The 22,728-nt window shown below is 33.5% G+C and overlaps 1 protein-coding gene across 3 annotated transcripts in view; it reads left to right on the forward strand.

Moving 5' to 3' along the window:
• Window positions 1–22,728, forward strand: part of tbx1 (T-box transcription factor 1) — a 34,813-nt gene that overhangs the window by 3,961 nt on the left and 8,124 nt on the right. Inside the window, exons 2-5 of one of the 3 annotated variants that reach the window (XM_061907085.1) lie at window positions 6,614–6,959; window positions 12,547–12,648; window positions 12,769–12,940; window positions 18,338–18,493. In XM_061907085.1, the coding sequence (XP_061763069.1) occupies window positions 6,614–6,959; window positions 12,547–12,648; window positions 12,769–12,940; window positions 18,338–18,493 (776 nt within the window). Of the gene's footprint in view, window positions 1–6,552; window positions 6,960–12,546; window positions 12,649–12,768; window positions 12,941–18,337; window positions 18,494–22,728 lie in introns of those variants that run through there. The other 2 variants (XM_061907084.1, XM_061907086.1) reach the window with 2 other exon arrangements.

Genomic DNA, 22,728 nt, shown 5'->3' on the forward strand with positions numbered 1-22,728 from the left:
CATGATTAAAAATGATTATAAAGGGTAAAAACCAATTAAAACAACATTTTAAAACACAAAAACAACTCAAGTAGTGTTAAAAGCCACAGAATAAAAATGGGTCTTAAGACGAGACTTAAAATAAGCTTAAATAAATAAATAAAGCTTAAATAAGCTCTGCTTCTTCCTTCCCCTTTTCCAACATATTGAATAGAGCAGTGGTTCTCAAATGGGGGTAAGCGTACCCCTGAGGGTACTTGAAGGTATGCCAAGAAGTACGTGAGATTTTAAAAAAATATTCTAAAAAGAGAAACAATACAAAAACCCTTCATAAATATATTTATTGAACAATACTTCAACATAATATGAATGTAAGTCCATAAACTGTGAAAAGAAATGCAACAATGCAATATTCAGTGTTGACAGCTAGATTTTTTTGTGGACATGTTCCATAAATATTGATGTTAAAGATTTATTTTGTTGTGAAGAAATGTTTAAAATGAAGTTCATGAATCCAGATGGATCTCTATTACAATCCCCAAAGAGTGCACTTTAAGTTGATGATTACTTCTATGTGTAGAAATATGTAGGTCTCACTAAGACCTACATTTTAATAATTGACATCCTTCAGCAAAAAATCAACAGGAAGTTAGCAATCACCCCTTGAAAACAAAAGTTTTGTAAAAACCCCTCACCTTTTTTCAAACATTATGGGTGACAGAAAGAAGCACCAGTGTGACCCCAGGATGCAGGGAAGGTAACGTGAAGGTAAATATATGTTGAACTGGTAAAGGCAGGGAAAACCAGCAAAAGTCGTTGCTTGCAGCTTTAATTTATAATTGAATCACTTGCTTATTTTTCAACAAGTTTTTAGTTATTTTTATATCTTTTTTCCAAATAGTTGAAGAAAGACCACTACAAATGAGTAATATTTTGCACTGTTATACAATTTAATAAATCAGAAACTGATTAAATAGTGCTGTATTTTACTTCTTTATCTAATTTTTTCAACCAAAAATGCTTTGCACTGATTAAGGCAGTGTTTTTCAACCTTTTTTGAGCCAAGGCACATTTTTTTGCGTTGAAAAAATCCGCAGGCACACCACCAGCAGAAATCATTAAAAACCAAATCTCAGTTGACAGTAAAACGTCGTTGTCGCAATTGTTGGATACGACTTTAAAGCATAACCTTATCTTGTCTCAAAGTAGGTGTACTGTCACCACCTGTCACATCACACCCTGACTTAGTTGGAGTTTTCCTGTGTGTTGTGTTTTAGTTCTTGTCTTGGCTCCTATTTTGCTGGCTTTTTCTCTATTTTTGGTATTTTCCTGAAGCAGTTTCTTGTCTTCGTTTGAGCGATATTTCCCGCATCTACTTAGTTTTAGCAATCAAGAATATTTCAGTCGTATTTATCCGTCTTTGTGGGGACGTTGTCGATTGTCATGTCATGTTCGGATGTACATTGTGGACGCCGCCTTTACTCCACAGTAAGTTTTTGCTGTTGTCCAGCATTCAATTTTTTTTTTACTTTTTAGCCAGTTCAGGTTTAATTTTGTTCTGCGTAGCCTTCCCTAAGCTTCAATGGCTTTTCTTTGTGGGGACGTTGTCGATTGTCATGTCATGTTCGGATGTACATTGTGGACGCCACCTTTACTCCACAGTAAGTTTTTGCTGTTGTCCAGCATTCAATTTTTTTTTTAACTTTGTAGCCAGTTCAGTTTTAATTTCGTTCTGCGTAGCCTTCCCTAAGCGTCAATCCCTTTTCTTAAGGGGCACTCGTATTTTGTTTATTTTTGGTTTAACTTTCCTCTTGTGTTAGCTTTCTGTTACCATTTCTTATGTTAACGGGTCGGTTTTGACCCATGTTTTAAATCAGCTGTAAAATACACTAAAAACAATTACCTATCATCCAATTTGTTTCTCATCTCTTGGTTACCTCGTTAGGCTTCCTTATCCTTGAAAATATTGGTTTTAATATTTTTGGTTTGGGCCATTGGGCTTTATTTTGTCAGCATACCCCTCGATTTCAATTTTTAAAAATGGTAAAACGAACCTCAAGAGAATCATATAAATAAAAAAAGGTTGTTGTGTTACCTAACTATTACTAAGGGGTATTAGAACATATCTCTTAAATAAATGTGTTTTGTTTATTTTTTCATTTTAAGAATTTTAACTATAGTAACGTCTATGGTGTTAGGGGTCAATTTCGACCCATATATATTTACTTCAAGAAAAAGGCTAAAAAGTATTTTCTTCAGCAACAGAAATCCAACATCAAACAAACAACCAATCAAGCAAATGAAACCAAGAGAAATAGATTACTAGTTCCCAAACTAATAAAAAAAAACAAAATCAGAGTGGCAAAAAGTGACACTTTTAGTGTCCGTCTTTTGTTTGTTTTTGTACAGGATAACAAGGTAAAATGAGAATCCACTAAAGCTCACATGATTGGGAGAGGATCTGGCTGTCAGGGTGTTCAGTTTTGGCTCTTATTATTGCTTTATCATCTTATTTTTATAACCGGGTCGAAACCGACCCTAACAACACCAAGGGCATCATTTCTACCAGAGCATTTTATAATTTAGTGACAAAAATTCAAATGTTTTATTTTGTTGACAAAGAGGTTCCTGACAAATTCAAAAAACTTTGATGCAAAACAATAAATGTATGTGGTGTTTTTATGCATTTAAAAACTAAAACGGGTCGGTGCCGACCCTAACACAAGACGTAGCTTAAGCGTTAAACACCTTTTTTACCTGCACTCTGCCTCCTGCTGTTCCCGACATCTACAAAGAAATTACCGTATTTTTTGGAGTACAAGTCGTGCCGGAGTATAAGTCGCACCTGCTGAAAATTCATAATAAAAAAGGGAAAAAAAACATATATAAGTCGCACTGGAATATAAGTCGCATTTTGGGGGGAAATTTATTTGATAAAATCCAACACCAAGAATAGAAATTTGAAAGGCAATTTAAAGTAAATAAAGAATAGTGAACAACAGGCTGAATAAGTGTAGGTTATATGAGGCATAAATAACCAACTGCTATGTTAACCTAACATATTATGGTAAGAGTCATTCAAATAACTAGAACATATAGAACATGCTATATATTCCTTTTTGTCTGAGAGAGCCATGGAAGCCAAATATTTCAAAATGTATTTCCGTGAGAGCCATATCATATTATTTAACACTGAAAACAACTAAATGTGTGCATTTTTAAGTAAGACCAACATTTTTAGAGTATAATAAGTCTCTTATTATTTTTAATAACATTGTCATTCTGAAGCTAACCAATAATAAATCAAATGTCATGTCTGTTGATCATGTTTTTGTTTGGCCATGTGCTGTTTGTCCTTTGGACTCTTTAAGTTCCTGTTTTTTTTCCACTCCCTTGTCTTGTTTCCTTGGTTACTCATTTTGTCGACAAAATGCCCGCTCACCTGCTTCCCGAGCACTAATCAGAGGCAGTATTTAAGCTCGTCTTTGCCAGTCAGTCGCCCTGGCGTCAATGTGATCTTTTCTTGCTCTGTGCTGACTTGTTTCATGCCTTGCCATAGTTTCGTGCTTCATGCCATGCCAAGTAAGTTTTGTTTGATTTATGTTCATAGTCTGTTTATGCGTTAGCTTTGTTCCTTAGCCCCAAGTTGTGCCTCCGCTGTGAGCGATTTTTGTTTGTATCTTTTTTTAGTTTAAATTAAATCATGTTTTTACCTAAATGCCAGCAAACTGCGACCCCCCCATTGTGACATAAAATACTTCTTACCATTAATGCGACTTCTTAAACAGATGGATGGATTTAAATGCATGAGAATGTTTGATATTCTGCACGTTATTTTTAGCACTGGGATTACCAGCGAAATTATTCATAATTATCGCGTTAAGCAATGTCAGCTAAGATTTATCCGAGAGCCAGATGCAGTCATCCAAAGATCCACATCTGGCTCTAGAGCCATAGGTTCCCTACCCCTGTGCTATAGTTTTACCAAACAATCTGTCACTCCTAATTGCTAAATCCCATGAAGTCTTATACGTCTAGTCTCTTACGTAAAGGAGCTAAATAATATTATTTGATATTTTATGGTAATAATTTCACACATAAGTCGCTCCTGAGTATAAGGCGCACCCCTGGCCAAACTGTGAAAAAAACTGCGACTTATATTCCGAAAAATACGGTGTATATCTGCTGCCACCTACTGATATGGTATAGTATTACACGGTTACTCTCCCAAGCTCTAGACAGCACCGACCACTCAACAACAACACATCATTTGCATACCATAATTACTAGTGTGTGAATGTGAGAGAGAATGTTGTCTGTCTATCAGTGTTGGCCCTGCGATGAGGTGGCGACTTGTCCAGGGTGTACCCCGCCTTCTGAGCGGTAGAAAATGAATGGATGGATGGATAATTACTGCTTTGCTAAAAATATTTTTAAGCCAAATAGGTGGAATTAGATCATCTCCAGACTGCGTTTCAAGGCAGTGGTCCCCAACCACCGGGCCGTGGCCCGATTGGTACCAGGCCGCAGAAGAATTTTTTATTTGAAAAAAAAAAAATAATAATAATTTTTTTAATGTATTTTTTTTATTAAATCAATATAAAAAAACCACAATATACACTTACAATTAGTGCACCAACCACAAAAAACACCCTTTTTCATGACAAAGAAGGAAAAAAAAAAAATATATATATATATATATATATATATATATATATATATATATATATTTAAGCCAAATAGGTGAAATTAGATCATCTCCAGACTGCGTTTCAAGGCAGTGGTCCCCAACCACCGGGCCGCAGAAGAAATTTTTATTTGTAAAAAATATAATAATATATATATATATATTTTTTAATTAAATCAAAAAAACACAATATACACTTACAATTAGTGCACCAACCACGAAAACCACCCTTTTTCATGACAAAGAAGGAAAAAAAAAATATATATATATATATATATATATATATATTTTTTTTTTTTTTTTTAAGCCAAATAGGTGAAATTAGATCATCTCCAGACTGCGTTTCAAGGCAGTGGTCCCCAACCACCGGGCCGTGGCCCGATTGGTACCGGCCCGCAGAATAATTTTTTATTTGTAAAAAATATAATAATATATATTTTTTTTAATTTCTTTTATTAAATCAACATAAAAAAACACAATAAACACTTACAATTAGTGCACCAACCACAAAAACCACCCTTTTTCATGACAAAGAAGGAAAAAAAAATATATATATATATTTTTAAGCCAAATAGGTGAAATTAGATCATCTCCAGACTGCGTTTCAAGGCAGTGGTCCCCAACCACCGGGCCGTGGCCCGATTGGTACCGGGCTGCAGAAGAATTTTTTATTTGAAAAAAAAAAAATAACAATTATTTTTTTTATTTTTTTTTTATTTATTAAATCAACATAAAAAAACACAATATACACTTAGAATTGGCGCACCAACCACAAAAAACACCCTTTTTCATGACAAAGAAGGAAAAAAAAAATATATATATATATATATATATATATATATATATATATATATATATATTTAAGCCAAATAGGCGAAATTAGATCATCTCCAGACTGCGTTTCAAGGCAGTGGTCCCCAACCACCGGGCCGCGGCCCGATTAGTACCGGGCCGCAGAATAATTTTTTATTTGCAAAAAATATAATAATATCCATCCATCCATCCATTTCCTACCGCTTATTCCCTTTCGGGGCCGCGGGGGGCGCTGGCGCCTATCTCAGCTACAATCGGGCGGAAGGCGGGGTACACCCTGGACAAGTCGCCACCTCACCGCAGGGCCAACACAGATAGACAGACAACATTCACACTCACATTTTTATTTATTTTTTTATTAAATCAACATAAAAAAACACAATATACACTTACAATTAGTGCACCAACCACAAAAAACACCCTTTTTCATGACAAAAACGTCCCTTTTTCATGACAAAGAAGGGAAAAAAAAAAAAAAAAAAAGGGCCGCGGGACAAATTATTAAGCATTGACCGGTCCGCGGATACAAAAAAGGTTTAGGGAGCACTGTTTCAAGGCACACTCGTGTTGAAAAACACTGGATTAGGGGGTACTTGAATTAAACAAAAATGTTCACCGAAAAAAGGCTGAGAACCACTGGACTAGAGAAACCGGCCCTGGTGATGCGTTCAAGTTGCAAATAAACACAAACTCAAGTCCTGTTTTGTGCAGGGAAAAAAAGTAGTGCGCTTGTGTGTCAATCAGTCGGATCCCATGAAAGCGGAGGAAAGGCGCATCGCAGCTCTTATCTAAATAGAAATAAGAACCGGTTTTTTATCGCAAAGGGGAGGCCCTTCCGCGCCAGATAACACACACACACACACTTAAACACACACACACATTTATCCACGCACACGCATGCATGCATGCAGCAGCCAGAACTTTTCCTGCAGGATTTTCGGACACTTTCGGACGCAACTTCGCGTGGGATTTAAAAACAAAAAAAAAACAAAGCTGACGTCATCATTTGGATTTTTGTGTAAAAAAAAAATAAATAATTTTTTTTTTCTTCTTTTTTTTATGTCCTATCTGGGATGATTTCAGCCATTTCCAGTCCGTGGCTGACGCAGCTGTCCCATTTTTGCGATGTTGCAGCCTTCACCAGCAGTAGTCTGAGCAGCCTGAACACGCCGGCGGGATATCACCTGTCTCCGTCCCCCGGGGATGCTTACACCCAGCATGAAGCGCACTTCGAGCCCTGCCCGGCCGCGCAGCCCGCCTACAGCTACCCGCCCCCGCCGGTGCCTCCGCCGGCCGCGGCTCCGGGAGACCCCGCCGGGACTCCCTGCTCCTCGGCCTCGTCCTCCTCCACGCCCACGGGCAAGAACTTGGTGAAGAAGAACCCCAAGGTGACCAACATTAACGTGCAGCTGGAGATGAAGGCTCTGTGGGATGAATTTAACCAGCTGGGCACGGAGATGATCGTCACCAAGGCGGGAAGGTGAAGACAATGATAGTCCATGTCTCATTTTTAGCATCAAAAGCAGTTTTTTCTAATTATAATTTTTTTGTCATTATTTGGCCCTAAATTATTTATTTAAATACTACTATTTCGTTTTTGCACAATATATTTATGACATATTACATTTATTAATTATAAGGTTATGAAAATGATGATATACAGTGCTCCAAAAAAATAAATAAAAAGACTTTAAAAGTCTGCAAAAGTCAATAGAATGTATGAATTATTATTACTTTTATTTTTATTATATATATATATATATATATTTTTCATTATTATCATAATTAACATTTTTCCATTTAGATTTTTTTGTAGGATTTTGTAAACTTTTTTGGCGTTGGTTTGGTTTTATTTGTTTTTGTTTTTCCTCTGTTTTATTTTTGAAAATAATTTATGAAAATATGAATTCCAAAAATAAAAAGTAATAAAGTGTGTCTACACGTAAAGTGGGAATAATATAGTGAAATAATTAGCTTGCATAATTGTACCATCCATCCATCCATCCATTTTCTACCGCTTATTCCCTTTTGGGGTCGCGGTAGAGTATTTTATTATTTTTGAGGGGGGGGGGGGGGATGTTCTACCATGTTTGAAGCCGGCTTTTATTCAAATAAAAATATGTGTTCTTAGAGAAATTTTTAGTTTAAAATGTGATTTAAATGTCATTTAAATCATGTCCCTGTCTCATTTTTATTATCAAAAGCAGTTTTTTTAAATAATAATGTTTTTGTCATTATTGTGCTCCAAATTTTTTATTTAAATATTACTATTTCGTTTTTGCACAATATATTTATGACATATTAACTGTGTACAGTACATTTATTAATTATAAGGTTATGAAAATGATGATATACAGTGCTCCAAAAAATAAATAAAAGGACTTTAAAAGTCTGCAAAAGTCAATAGAATGTATGAATTATTATTACTTTTATTTTTATTATTATATATATATTTTTAATTATTATTATAATTAACATTTTTCCATTTAAATTTTTTTGTAGGATCTTGTCAACTTTTTTGGGGGTTGGTTTGGTTTTATTTGTTTTGTTTTTCCTCTGTTTGTCACATGTTTAATTTTTTGAAAATAATTTATAAAAATAGGAATTCCAATAATGAAAATAATATTTTCCCGTAAAGTGGGAATAATGTAGTGAAATAATTTGCTTGCATAATTGTACAAACCTCACAGTATTTTATTATTTTTATGTTTGAAGCCGGCTTTTATTGAAATAAAAATATGTGTTCTTAGAGAAAATTTTAGTTTAAAATGTGATTTAAATGTAATTTAAATCATGTCCATGTTCCATTTTTATTATCAAAAGCAGTCTTTTCAAATTATCCTTTTCTTTATTGTTATTATTTGTGCTCTAAATTATTTATTTAAATACTACTATTTCGTTTTTGCACAATATATTTATGACATATTAACTGTGTACAGTACATTTATTAATTATAAGGTTATGAAAATGATGATATACAGTGCTCCAAAAAAATAAATAAAAGGACTTTAAAAGTCTGCAAAAGTCAATAGAATGTATGAATTATTATTGCTTTTATTTTCATTATTATATAGATTTTTAAAATTATTATTATTATTAACATTTTTCCATTTAGATTTTTTTCTAGTATCTTGTAAACTTTTTTGGGGTTGGTTTGGTTTTATTTGTTTTGTTTTTCCTCTGTTTGTCACATGTTTTATTTTTGAAAATAATTTATGAAAATAGGAACAAACCTCACAGTATTTTATTATTTTTATGTTTGAAGCCGGCTTTTATTCAAATAAAACTGTGTTCTTAGAAATTATTTTAATTTAAAATATGATTTAAATTTAATTCAAATCATGTCCATGTTCCATTTTTATTATCAAAAGCAATCTTTTCAAATTACCACTTTCTTTACTGTTATTATTTTTGCTCTAAATTATTTATTTAAATGCTACTATTTCGTTTTTGCACAATATATTTATGACATATTAACTGTGTACAGTACATTTATTAATTATAAAGTTATGTGTACAGTACATTTATTAATTATAAGGCTATGAAAATGATGAAATACAGTGCTCCAAAAATTTTTATAAAAGGACTTTAAAAGTCTGCAAAAGTCAATAGAATGTATGAATTATTATTACTTTTATTTGTATTATTATCTTTTTTGTAAATTATTATTATTATTAAAATTTTTCCATTTAAACATTTTTCTAGGATCTTGTAAACTTTTTTTGGGTTGGTTTGGTTTTATTTGTTTTGTTTTTCCTCTGTTTGTCACATGTTTTATTTTTGGAAAATTATTTATAAAAATATAATAATATTTACGTGTAGACATGTGTGTCTACTCGTAAAGTTTGAATAATATAGTAAAATAACTCGCTTGCATAATTGTACCAACCTCACAGTATTTTTTATTATTTTGCGGAGGGGGGGTTTCTACCATGTTTGAAGCCGGCTTTTATTCAAATAAAAATATGTGTTTTTAGAGAAAATTTTGATTAAAAATGTGGTTTAAATGTAATTTAAATCATGTCCATGTTTCATTTTTATTATCAAAAGTCTTTTCAAATTATAATTTTTTTTGTCATTATTTTGCTCTAAATTATTTATTTAAATATTACTATTTCGTTTTTGCACAATATATTTATGACATATTAACTGTGTACAGTACATTTATTAGTTATAAGGTTATGAAAATGATGATATACAGTGCGCCCCAAAAAATAAATAAAAGGACTTTAAAAGTCTGCAAGAGTCAATAGAATGTATGAATTATTATTGCTCTTATTTTTATTATTATCTTTTTTTTAATTCTTATTATTTTTGTTATTATTATTAACATTTTTCCATTTATAATTTTTTCTAGGATCTTGTAAACTTTTTTTGGGTTGGTTTGGTTTTATTTGTTTGTTTTTTCCTCTGTTTGTCACATGTTTCATTTTTTTAAATAATTTATAAAAATATGAATTCCAAAAATAAAAATAGTAAAGGAACATGTGTGTCTACACGTAAAGTGGGAATAATATAGTCAAATAATTAGCATGCATAATTGTACCAACCTCACAGTATTTTATTATTTTTTGGGGGGGGGGAGAAATTTTTTACCATGTTTGAAGCCGGCTTTTATTGAAATAAAAATATGTGTTCTTAGAGAAGATTTTAATTTAAATGTAATTTAAATCATGTCCATGTTTCATTTTCATTATCAAAACCAGTCTTTTCAAATCCGCTTTCTTTATTGTTATTATTTTTGCTCTAAATTATTTATCTAAATACTACTATTTCGTTTTTGTACAACAAGTTTATGACATATCAACTGTGTACAGTACATTTATTAATTATAAGGTTATGAAGATTATGATATACAGTGCTCCAAAAAAATAAAATAAAGGGACTTTAAAAGTCTGCAAAAGTCAATAGACTGGTTTGGTCAGAAAGTTAATGTATGAAAAATAATAATAATTATTTATTGTTTTTTTAGTTATTATTATTTTTGTTATCATTACAATTTTTAAATTTGTAATTGTTTTCTAGTATCATGTCAACTTTTTTTGGGGTTGGTTTGGTTTTATTTGTTTTGTCATGTGTGTTTTGTTTTTCCTCTGTTTTATTTTTTGGAAAATAATTTTTAAAAATATCAATTCATTTATGAAAATATAGATTCAAAAAATGAAAATAATAAAGGGACACACATGTCCCTTTATTATTTTCATTCTTTGAATTGATATTTTTTAAAATTATTTTCCAAAAATAAAACATGTGAAAAACAGAGGAAAACAACACACACACACACAATAAAAAGTAATAAAGGGGCATGTGTGTCTACATGTCCCTTTATTATTATTATTTTTAATGTATATTTTGTGTGTTTTATTTTTAGAAAATAATTCATAAAACATAAAAATTCAAAAAATGAAAATAATAAAGGGACATGTGTGTCTACATGTCCCTTTATTATTATTATTATTACAGCATTTTATGATGACTTATTAATGTAATCTATACCAATGGTATTTTATTGGAACGTGTGTGTGTGTGTGTGTGTGTGTGTGTGTGTGTGTGTGTGTGTGTGTGTGTGTGTGTGTGTGTGTGTGTGTGTGCAGCACCTGACATGTTTCCACGTGCTCTACAAAACCGAATTATTGATTATTAACATAACCAAACTTGTTGAAAAAAAAAAAACATCTCCTTATTTTTAGCCCGCTGGGTCAATTTTGTAATTTTGTGGGGGTTTTTTCCCCAATAATCAGACCCAATCGTGCAAGTTTGCGTGCGTAATTTGAAGCATTATTGATGCTGTAGCACTTTTTCAAGCTTCCTCAGCCTCAGCGAGCCCAGACTTTGGCGTTGATTTGTGATCACTTTCAATGACGTCAACAAATTAGTCAGCTCGCTCAAGCAGAGGACTTCTTTTTTTATTATTAATATTATTCTAATGTGTGCAAAAAGCAAAGTGTGTGGTCATATTTACACATTAAAAATGCAAAAGTGTGTCAAAGTGCACGTTTGTGAAAAATATGCAAAGTGGGGCTTGTACAAAAAAAAAGCTAAAATGCATGCAAAAGTGCAACAAATGCATTTATTATTACTATTAATTATTTAGGACAGGGGTGTCCAAAGTGCGGCCCGCGGGCCATTTTAAAAATACAATTGAAAAAAATTTAAAACATAAAAAGTGGTATAAAAGAGCGAACAGGTGAAATGTAACAAGAAAATGTTGCAATTTGATTCTAGAGATTTTCTAGATTTGCCAGAATATTTTTTTTTTAATTTTAATCATAATAAGTTTGAAGAAATATTTCACAAATATTCTTCGTCGAAAAAACAGAAGCTAAAATGGAGAATTAAATTAAGATGTATTTATCATTATTTACAATAAAAAATAAAAATAAATACTTGAACATTGATTGAAATTGTCAGGAAAGAAGAGGAAGGAATTTAAAAGATAAAAAGGTATATGTGTTTTAAAATCTTAAAATCATTTTTAAGGTTGTATTTTTTCTCTAAAATTGTCTTTCTGAAAGTTATAATAAGCAAAATAAAAAAATAAAGGAATTTATTTAAACAAGTGAAGACCAAGTCTTTAAAATATTTTCTAGGATTTTCAAATTTTATTTGAGTTTTGTCTCTCTTAGAATTAAAAATGTCCAGCAAAGCGAGACCAGCTTTCTAGTAAATAAATACAATTTAAAAAATAGAGGCAGCTCACTGGTAAGTGCTGCTATTTGAGCTATTTTTAGAACAGGCCCACCTGGTCCTTACGGTGACTTCTGGTCTAGAGATTTAAAACTTAAATAATAATGAAAATAATAAAACTGAATAATGACACATTTTTAATTTTTTTTTGGACCAAAACCCTTTGGGGTCCCCGGGATCATAACTGAGTTGAGGCCTAAATGTATATTTGTTATACATATATTGTATTGGTTTTTAAAATAAAAAAAATATGCTTTCATTTTTCAGTGTGAGGCCCTCAGTGGAAAAAGTTTGGACACCCCTGATTTAGGACTATTTTAATCCACATTAATGAACCTTTTTTTTTTTTTTTTTTTTTTTTTTTTTTTCACTCTTTCCAGGAGAATGTTTCCAACTTTCCAAGTGAAAATATTCGGGATGGATCCCATGGCGGACTACATGCTCCTCATGGACTTCTTGCCGGTGGACGACAAACGTTACAGGTGAACTTTGCCACATTCCACACATAAAATATGACTAGTTGTGTATTGGATGAAGACACTTATGTTCACCACCAAGCCTGAAATGATGACTAAAACCTTGGGATGAACGTGATTCTGCAGGTATGCATTCCACAGTTCTTCCTGGCTGGTGGCGGGCAAGGCTGACCCGGCCACGCCAGGGAGGGTGCACTACCACCCGGACTCCCCGGCCAAGGGCGCCCAGTGGATGAAGCAAATTGTTTCTTTTGATAAACTCAAACTCACCAACAACCTCCTGGACGACAACGGACATGTAAGCACATTTAAGTCCAATATATGACTATTATATTCATAATTATTATGATAATAATGTATTATTATTTGTCTACAAGACCACACACACACAACAAATCTGTTATTAGGGATTGAATGTTTCTAAGGTTTTATTCTTCATTATTATTATTATTCCGCACCTTCGTGCTGAAATTTGACCCCCTTAACATGCTTCAAAACTCACCAAATTTTACACACACACCGGTATGGGAAACATTGCCATCTAATTAAAAAACCAAACCCCAAAAATAAAAATTGCACTCTAGCGCCCCCTAGGAAAAAACCCGAACAAAACTGCTTGTAACTTCCGTTTGGAATGTCGTAGAGACATGAAACAAAAACGTCTATGTAGGTCTCACTTAGACCTACATTTCATACACTGACTTTCTTCAGCAAAAATCAACAGGAAGTTGGTAAAAACTCCTTCAAAACAAAATTTCCCTAAAAAAATGTCATTTTTGCCTCTTTGAGCTGTAATTTGACCCCCTTAAAATGCTTTAAAACTCACCAAATTTTACAAACACATCAGGACTGGCGAAAAATGCCATCTAATAAAAAAAAAAATTAAACCCCAAAAATCAAAATTGCCCTCTAGCGCCCCCTAGAAAAAAACACGGACAAAACTGCTTGTAACGTCCGTTTGGAAAGTCGCAGAGACATGAAACAAACATTTCTATGTAGGTCTCACTTAGACCTACATTTCATACACTGACTTTCTTCAGCAAAAATCAACAGGAAGTTGGCAAAAACCCCTTCAAGACAAAATTTCCCTAAAAAAATGTAATTTTGGCCTTTTTGAGCTGTAATTTGACCCCCTTAAAATGCGTCAAAACTCACCAAATTTTACACACATATCAGGACTGGCGAACCTTGCCATCTAATAAAAAAAAACTAAACCCCAAAAATCAAAATTGCCCTCCAGCGCCACCTAGGACAAAACACAGACAAAACTGCTTGTAATTTCCGTTAAGAATGTTGTACAGACATGAAACAAACATTTCTATGTAGGTCTCACTTAGACCTACATTTCATACACTGACTTTATTCAGCAAAAATCAACAGGAAGTTGGCAAAAACCCCTTCAAAACAAAATTTCCCTAAAAAAATGTAATTTTGGCCTTTTTGAGCTGTAATTTGACCCCCTTAAAATGCGTCAAAACTCACCAAATTTTACACACACATCAGGACTGGCGAACCTTGCCATCTAATAAAAAAAAAACTAAACCCCAAAAATCAAAATTGCCCTCCAGCGCCACCTAGGACAAAACACAGACAAAACTGCTTGTAACTTCCGTTAAGAATGTTGTACAGAGATGAAACAAAAACGCGCTATGTAGGTCTGACTTAGACCTAGATTTCATACACTGACTTTCTTCAGCAAAAATCAACAGGAAGTTGGCAAAAACCCCTTCAAAACAATATTTCCCTAAAAAAATGTCATTTTTGCCTCTTTGAGCTGTAATTTGACCCCTTAAAATGCTTCAAAACTCACCAAACTGGACACACACATCAGGACAGGCAAAAATTGCACTATTGTATTTTTTAAGGTTTTATTATTATTATTCCGCAGAGATAGGCGCCAGCGCCCCCCGCGACCCCAAAAGGGAATAAGCGGTAGAAAATGGATGGATGGATGGATTATTATTATTATTGTTATTATTCCGCCGCCTCTTTGAGCTGTAATTTGACCCCCTTAACATGCTTTAAAACTCACTAAATTTTACACACACGTCAGGACTGGCGAAAAATGCCATCTAATAAAAAAACTACACCCCAAATAATCTAAATTGCGCTCTAGCGCCCTCTTGGAAAAAACCCAGACAAAACTGCTTGTAACGTCCGTTTGGAATGTCTTAGAAACATGAAACAAAAACCTCTATGTAGGTCTCACTTAGACCTAGAGTTCATACACTGAGGTTCTTCATCAAAAATCTACAAAAATTTGGCAAAAACCCCTTCAAAACAAAATGTTCCTCTTTGAGCTGTAATTTGAAACCCTTAAAATGCTTCATAACTCACCAAACTGGACACACACAGGACGGGCAATAATTACGATCTAATAAAAAACCAAACCCCAAAACTAAAAATTGCGCTCTAGCGCTCCCTAGGAATAAAACAGACAAAACTGCTCCTAGGTAAAAAACAGACAAAACTGCTTTGGGGAAGAAAACACAGACAAAACTGCTTCTAACTTCCGGTAGGAACGTCGTAGAGACATTAAACAAAAAACTCTATTTAGGTCTCACTTAGACCTACATTTCATTAATTGACATCCTCCAGCAAAAATCTACAGGAAGTTGGCAATTATCCCTTCAAAACAAAAGTTTAGTAAAAACCCGTCACCTTTTTTCAAACATTATCTCCTCTGAGCGTTTTGTTGTGTCGGCATCAAACTCGCACAGGAGAGAGATTGAACCTTTCTGATTAAAAGTTTAAAATAATAAATTATATAACTGCTCCTGTTTAGATTTTACGTGCCTTCAAAGAACCCATGCGCAAAGTTTCCTGAAAAATGTAATTTTTGCCTCTTTCAGCGGTAATTTGACCCCCTTAAAATGCTTCAAAACTCACCAAACTGGACACACACATCAGGACTGGTGAAAATTGTGATCTAATAAAAAAAAAAAAAAAAAAAAAAAAAAAACTCAAAATTGCGCTCTAGAGCTCCCTAGGAATAAAACACAGACAAAACTGCTCTTGGGAAGAAAACACAGACAAAACTGCTTGTGACTTCCGGTAGAAATGTTAGACAGACATGAAACAAAAACCTCTATGTAGGTCTCATTTAGACCTACATTTTAATAATTGACATCCTCCAGCAAAAATCTACAGGAAGTTGGCAATTACCCCTTCAAAACAAAAGTTTAGTAAAAACCCGTCACCTTTTTTCAAACATTATCTCCTCTGAGCGTGTTTGTTGTGTCGGCTTCAAACTCGCACAGGAGAGAGATTGAACCTTTCTGAAATTATATAACTGCTCCGGTTTAGATTTTACGCACCCTCAAAGAACCCCTGCGCAAAGTTTCCTGAAAAATGTAAATTTTGCCTCTTTGAGTGGTAATTTGACCCCTTTAAAATTCTTCAAAACTCACCAAACTGGACACACGCACCCGGACTGGCAAAAATTGCGATCTAATAAAAAAAAAAAAACAACACTCAAAATTGCGCTCTAGCGCTCCCTAGGAATAAAACACAGACAAAACTGCTCTTGGGAAGAAAACACAGACAAAACTGCTTGTAACTTCCGGTAGAAATGTCAGAGAGACATGAAACATAAACCTCTATGTAGGTCTCACTTAGACCTACATTTTAATAATTGACATCCTTCAGCAAAAATCAACAGGAAGTTGGCAGTTACCCCTTCAAAACAAAAGTTTAGTTAAAACCCGTCACCTTTTTTCAAACATTATCTCCTCTGAGCGAGTTTGTTGTGTCGGCATCAAACTCGCACAGGAGAGAGATTGAACCTTTCTGATTAAAAGTTTAAAATAATAAATGATATAACTGCTCCTGTTTAGATTTTACGTGCCTTCAAAGAACCCATGCGCAAAGTTTCCTGAAAAATGTAATTTTTGCCTCTTTCAGCGGTAATTTGACCCCCTTAAAATGCTTCAAAACTCACCAAACTGGACACACACATCAGGACTGGTGAAAATTGTGATCTAATAAAAAAAAAAAAAAAAAAAAAAACAACTCAAAATTGCGCTCTAGAGCTCCCTAGGAATAAAACACAGACAAAACTGCTCTTGGGAAGAAAACACAGACAAAACTGCTTGTGACTTCCGGTAGAAATGTTAGACAGACATGAAACAAAAACCTCTATGTAGGTCTCATTTAGACCTACATTTTAATAATTGACATCCTCCAGCAAAAATCTACAGGAAGTTGGCAATTACCCCTTCAAAACAAAAGTTTAGTAAAAACCCGTCACCTTTTTTCAAACATTATCTCCTCTGAGCGTGTTTGTTGTGTCGGCTTCAAACTCGCACAGGAGAGAGATTGAACCTTTCTGAAATTATATAACTGCTCCGGTTTAGATTTTACGCACCTTCAAAGAACCCCTGCGCAAAGTTTCCTGAAAAATGTAAATTTTGCCTCTTTGAGTGGTAATTTGACCCCTTTAAAATGCTTCAAAACTCACCAAACTGGACACACGCACCCGGACTGGCAAAAATTGCGATCTAATAAAAAAAAAAAAACAACACTCAAAATTGCGCTCTAGCGCTCCCTAGGAATAAAACACAGACAAAACTGCTCTTGGGAAGAAAACACAGACAAAACTGCTTGTAACTTCCGGTAGAAATGTCAGAGAGACATGAAACATAAACCTCTATGTAGGTCTCACTTAGACCTACATTTTAATAATTGACATCCTTCAGCAAAAATCAACAGGAAGTTGGCAGTTACCCCTTCAAAACAAAAGTTTAGTTAAAACCCGTCACCTTTTTTCAAACATTATCTCCTCTGAGCGAGTTTGTTGTGTCGGCATCAAACTCGCACAGGAGAGAGATTGAACCATTCTGATTAAAAGTTTAAAAAAATAAATTATATAACTGCTCCGGTTTAGATTTTACGCGCCTTCAAAGAACCCATGCGCAAAGTTTCCTGAAAAATGTAATTTTTGCCTCTTTCAGCGGTAATTTGACCCCCTTAAAATGCTTCAAAACTCATCAAACTGGACACACAAATCAGGACTGGCGAAAATTGCGATCTAATAAAAAACAACAACCCAAAACTCAAAATTGCGCTCTAGAGCTCCCTAGGAATAAAACACAGACAAAACTGCTCTTGGGAAGAAAACACAGACAAAACTGCTTGTAACTTCTGGTAGGGATGTCAAACAGACATGAAAAAAAAACCTCTATGTAGGTCTTACTTAGACCTACATTTTAATAATTGACATCCTCCAGCAAAAATCTACAGGAAGTTGGCAATTACCCCTTCAAAACAAAAGTTTAGTAAAAACCCGTCACCTTTTTTCAAACATTATCTCCTCTGAGCTCGTTTGTTGTGTCGGCTTCAAACTTGCAAAAGAGAGAGATTGAACCCTTCTAATTAAAAGTTATTAAAATATTTCTTAATAACTGCTCCGGTTTAATTTTACGAGCCTTCAAAGAACCGCTGCGCTCATGCTGCTAAGAAGTATATATCTCTGTTTTATTATCAGTTGTTCATTAATTGTGCTTCGCCCTCGTGTGAAATATTTGTTATCCGGGCTTGGGTCGCGGGGGCAGCAGCCAAAGTCGGTCCCGTCCATCGCTGCTTGCAGCTTTAATTTTTATTTGTTTCTACTTTTTTTTTTTAAATACATCTATTTTATTTTTAATTGTAAGTCCCGATCACTGACACGGACCTCCTTTTTCCTCCTGGCTTCCAGATCATTCTGAACTCCATGCACCGCTACCAGCCCAGGTTCCACGTGGTGTACGTGGACCCACGCAAGGACAGCGAGAAATACGCCGAGGAAAATTACAAGACTTTTGTTTTCGAGGAAACTCGCTTTACTGCGGTGACAGCGTACCAGAATCACAGGGTGAGTAAGACCAGCTACACTTTTTGTTTTCTATGCGTAATGAAACGCGACGAAATAGTTCGTCAAGTTTCAATTAGGTGCAGACAAAACATCGAAATTCCATTTATAAATGTGTACCTATGGCAGAGGTCACCATAAGGACCAGATGAGTCGCCCGCTGGCCTGTTCTAAAAATAGCTCAAATAGCAGCACTTACCAGTGAGCTGCCTCTATTTTTTAAATTGTATTTATTTACTAGCAAGCTGGTCTCGCTTTGCTGGACATTTTTAATTCTAAGAGAGACAAAACTCAAATACAATTTGAAAATCCTAGAAAATATTTTAAAGACTTGGTCTTCACTTGTTTAAATAAATTCATTTGTTTTTTTACTTTGCTTCTTATAACTTTCAGAAAGACAATTTTAGAGAAAAATACAACTTTAAAAATTATTTTAGGATTTTTAAACACATATACCTTTTTTTACCTTTTAAATTCCTTCCTCTTTTTTCCTGACAATTTAAATCAATGTTCAAGTAATTATTTTTTTTTAGTGTAAAGAATAATAAATACATTTTAATTTAATTATTCATTTTAGCTTCTGTTTTTTCGACGAAGAATATTTGTGAAATATTTCTTCAAACTTATTATGATTAAAATTCAAAACAATTATTCCGGCAAATGTAGAAAATCTGTAGAATCAAATTTAAATCTTTATTTCAAAGTACTTTGAATTTCTTTTAATATTTTTGTTCCGGAAAATCTAGGAGAAATAATGACTTGTCTTTGTTAGAAATATAGCTTGGTCCAATTTGTTATATATTCTAACAAAATGCAGATTGGATTTTAACCTATTTAAAACATGTCATCAAAATTCTAAAATTAATCTTAATCAGGAAAAATGACTACTGATGTTCCATAAATTCTTTTTTACATTTTTTCCAAAAGATTCAAATTAGCTAGATTTTCTCTTAATTTTCTTTTGGTTGAATTTTGAATTTTAAAGAATCGAAATTGAAGATAAACTATGCATCAAAATTAAATTTTCATTTTTTTCATGTTTTCTCTTTTGTTTTTTTTTTCATCATTTATTCTCTACAAAAAATGTACGACGGAATGACAGACAGAAATACCCATTTTTTTAATATATAGATTTATTTATTAAAGGTAAATTGAGCAAATTGGCTATTTCTGGCAATTTATTTAAGTGTGTATCAAACTGGTAGCCCTTGGCATTAATCAGTACCCAAGAAGTAGCTCTTGGTTTCAAACAGGTTGGTGACCCCTGGTCTATTGTATGAATTAATAAATGAATTATAATTTTCCTTAACTATTTCCTTTAATGGGCTTCACGGTGGAAGAGGGGTTAGTGCGTCTGCCTCACAATACGAAGTTCCTGCAGTCCTGGGTTCAAATCCAGGCTCGGGATCTTTCTGTGTGGAGTTTGCATGTTCTCCCCGTGAATGCGTGGGTTCCCTCCGGGTACTCCGGCTTCCTCCCACTTCCAAAGACATGCACCTGGGGATAGGCCCCTCCCACCTCCAAAGACATGTACCTGGGGATAGGCCCCTCCCACCTCCAAAGACATGTACCTGGGGATAGGTTGATTGGCAACACTAAATGGTCCCTAGTGTGTGAATGTTGTCTGTCTATCTGTGTTGGCCGTGTGATGAGGTGGCGACTTGTCCAGGGTGTACCCCGCCTTCCGCCCGATTGTAGCTGAGATAGGCGCCAGCGCCCCCCCGCGACCCCAAAAGGGAATAAGCGGTAGAAAATGGATGGATGGGCTCTTTTTGTCACAAAAAAACAATTTTTTTCATGGAAAATGCAATATTTTCATCCAATAATTTTTAAGTCGAATATTTTAAATGTTATAATAATTGGAGCATTAAAAAGGTCAATAACTCATAACACCATTGATTTTAATTAATTATCATTTTTTAGCAATGATACTTAAAAACGAATCACACTAAAATTATTGGGGATCCAAAAGGTTCCTACTCAGTTAAGTGTTAGAAAATATATATATATATATTTTTTGCCGTTTACTTTTAACACAATAATCTCGAGATCAACTTCAGATATATCCGTCAATCATAAGTTTTATTGTTGTTTATGGTGTTTTTTTTGTTCGTTTTAGGCCCTTCGTAAAAAAAAAAAAAAAACAGTTCAGTTTTTTATATGGCAAACACAAAATATGCTACATTTCCCCCCAAAAAATATCTCAAAGTGGAATATTTAATGTGACGTAATTGGAGCCTTGAATAGGTCAATAATTCACAATGACATTGATTTTGATTCATTATTATTTTTTAAAGAAAGAAACAGCCTGCATGGCAGCTTTGTGTTATTAGAGTCAACATTGCAAAAATGTTTTGTTACATTTCACCCCTTTGCGCCTTTATATCACTTTTTACGTTTTAAAAAATTTTCAATCGTATTTTTAAAATGTGCTGTGGGGCCGTTTAAAAAATTACCTGCGGGCCGCAAATGGCCCCCGGCCCACAGTTTTAATTGTTTTAATGTGCTGAATAAATAAAGTTTGACTTGACTTCAATCTAAATGTTGTCAGTCATAGTATAAAAATCAACAATAATGGTGACATAAAAAAAATATTAAACTAGAAATAAATGTATATTAAAATACAAGACAACCAAAATTGATGCACATTTTTTGGTTGTCGACTTTTTAATATAACATGAATTGTGGATACAATAATTTTGTTGATGTTCCAACAAAACACGACTATTCCTTTTGTCTGAGTTGAACTAAGCTTGGAAAATAAACTCGGCCATTTTCATTTTGTAAAAGTAGCTGCCAGAAAAACAAATGTATAACACCCAGAAATGTGTAATAAGTACGATTGGCTAATTGATGTGTTTTTATCCTGTTGGAAACAAACATATATTGTATTAATGGATCAGCAAGAGCCGAGATAAAGATAAAACCTACTGCAGTTTTATTATTCTTGGCAGCCAGTGTAAGAGCCATGTTTGCATAAAAGGACTTATTATTAAATATAAGCTTAGATAATACAATAAATCAGGGGTGTCCTTTTTTTTGGGGCCTGCAGCTCAAGCTTCTTTGGCCCACATATTGTCAAAGAAAAACAAAAAAAAACTTTTATTATTTTCATAAGTGACTAATTTATTGAATAGTTTGCATGATTAATCAGATAAAACACACTTAACAGCCTCAATGTGTATTTTTGGGAGAGTAGTAGAAATAAACAACAATTTTTATGCCTGCCATGACCTTCCTTCTTTTATCTAATGAATGCACATCATCATTGACGTTGAAACTTTACTTTTAACATGTGTGCACGAGTAGAAAATATACAAAATAAATTTTTTGCTGTCGGCCGCCACACCGATCCCAGCACCCACACGCCACAGCTCTCATGTACGCTCAATTGCAGCGGCCGTGCGGAAACTATAGCTTTAAAGTTCCGGCCACTCCACTCATTAAATGATTAATCAAAGCAACAACACTTGTTTTTCTCCTATTCAATTTTTTTGCTTGCAGCCCTAAAAATTTAAGAAAAATATAGTAAAAGTATGTGATGTAAATGTAATGAGAACGAGTTGAAACGCTGATACTGATAACTAACAGTAAGCCTGTGTGCTGGTCATTGATTATTATGGAGTGTTTATTTATTTATTTTCTATGCATTTTTTTTTATTTTTTTGCTTGTACTTTTTTTTTGTTGGGTTTTATCGTTGTATGTTTTTCTTCTGTGATATGGATCACCCTGGGTCTAAAATAAAATGACTCCTACTACTAGACTAATACATATATATATATATATATATAAATATACATATATATATGCATATGTATACATATACATATATATACACATATATATACATACATACATATATACATGCATATATATACATATACATATATATATATATACATATACATACATACATACATATATATATATGTATATATATATATATATACATATACATATATACATATATATATATACATATACATATATACATATATATATATACATATATTTATTTATATATATATAGTACAAGCCAAAAGTTTCGACACACCTTCTCCTCATTCAATGTGTTTCCTATATTTTCCTGACTATTTACATTGTCACAGAAGGCGTCACAACTATGAATGAACACATGTGGAGTTATGTACTTCACAAAAGAAGGTGAAATAACTGAAAACAAGGCTTCGAGAAATGGTGTGCTTGAAGAGAATGCAGTAATCGGAGCAAAGAAAAA

Source organism: Nerophis ophidion, linkage group LG07, assembly GCF_033978795.1.
Source record: "Nerophis ophidion isolate RoL-2023_Sa linkage group LG07, RoL_Noph_v1.0, whole genome shotgun sequence".
In the NCBI taxonomy this organism is placed as follows: Eukaryota; Metazoa; Chordata; class Actinopteri; order Syngnathiformes; family Syngnathidae; genus Nerophis; species Nerophis ophidion.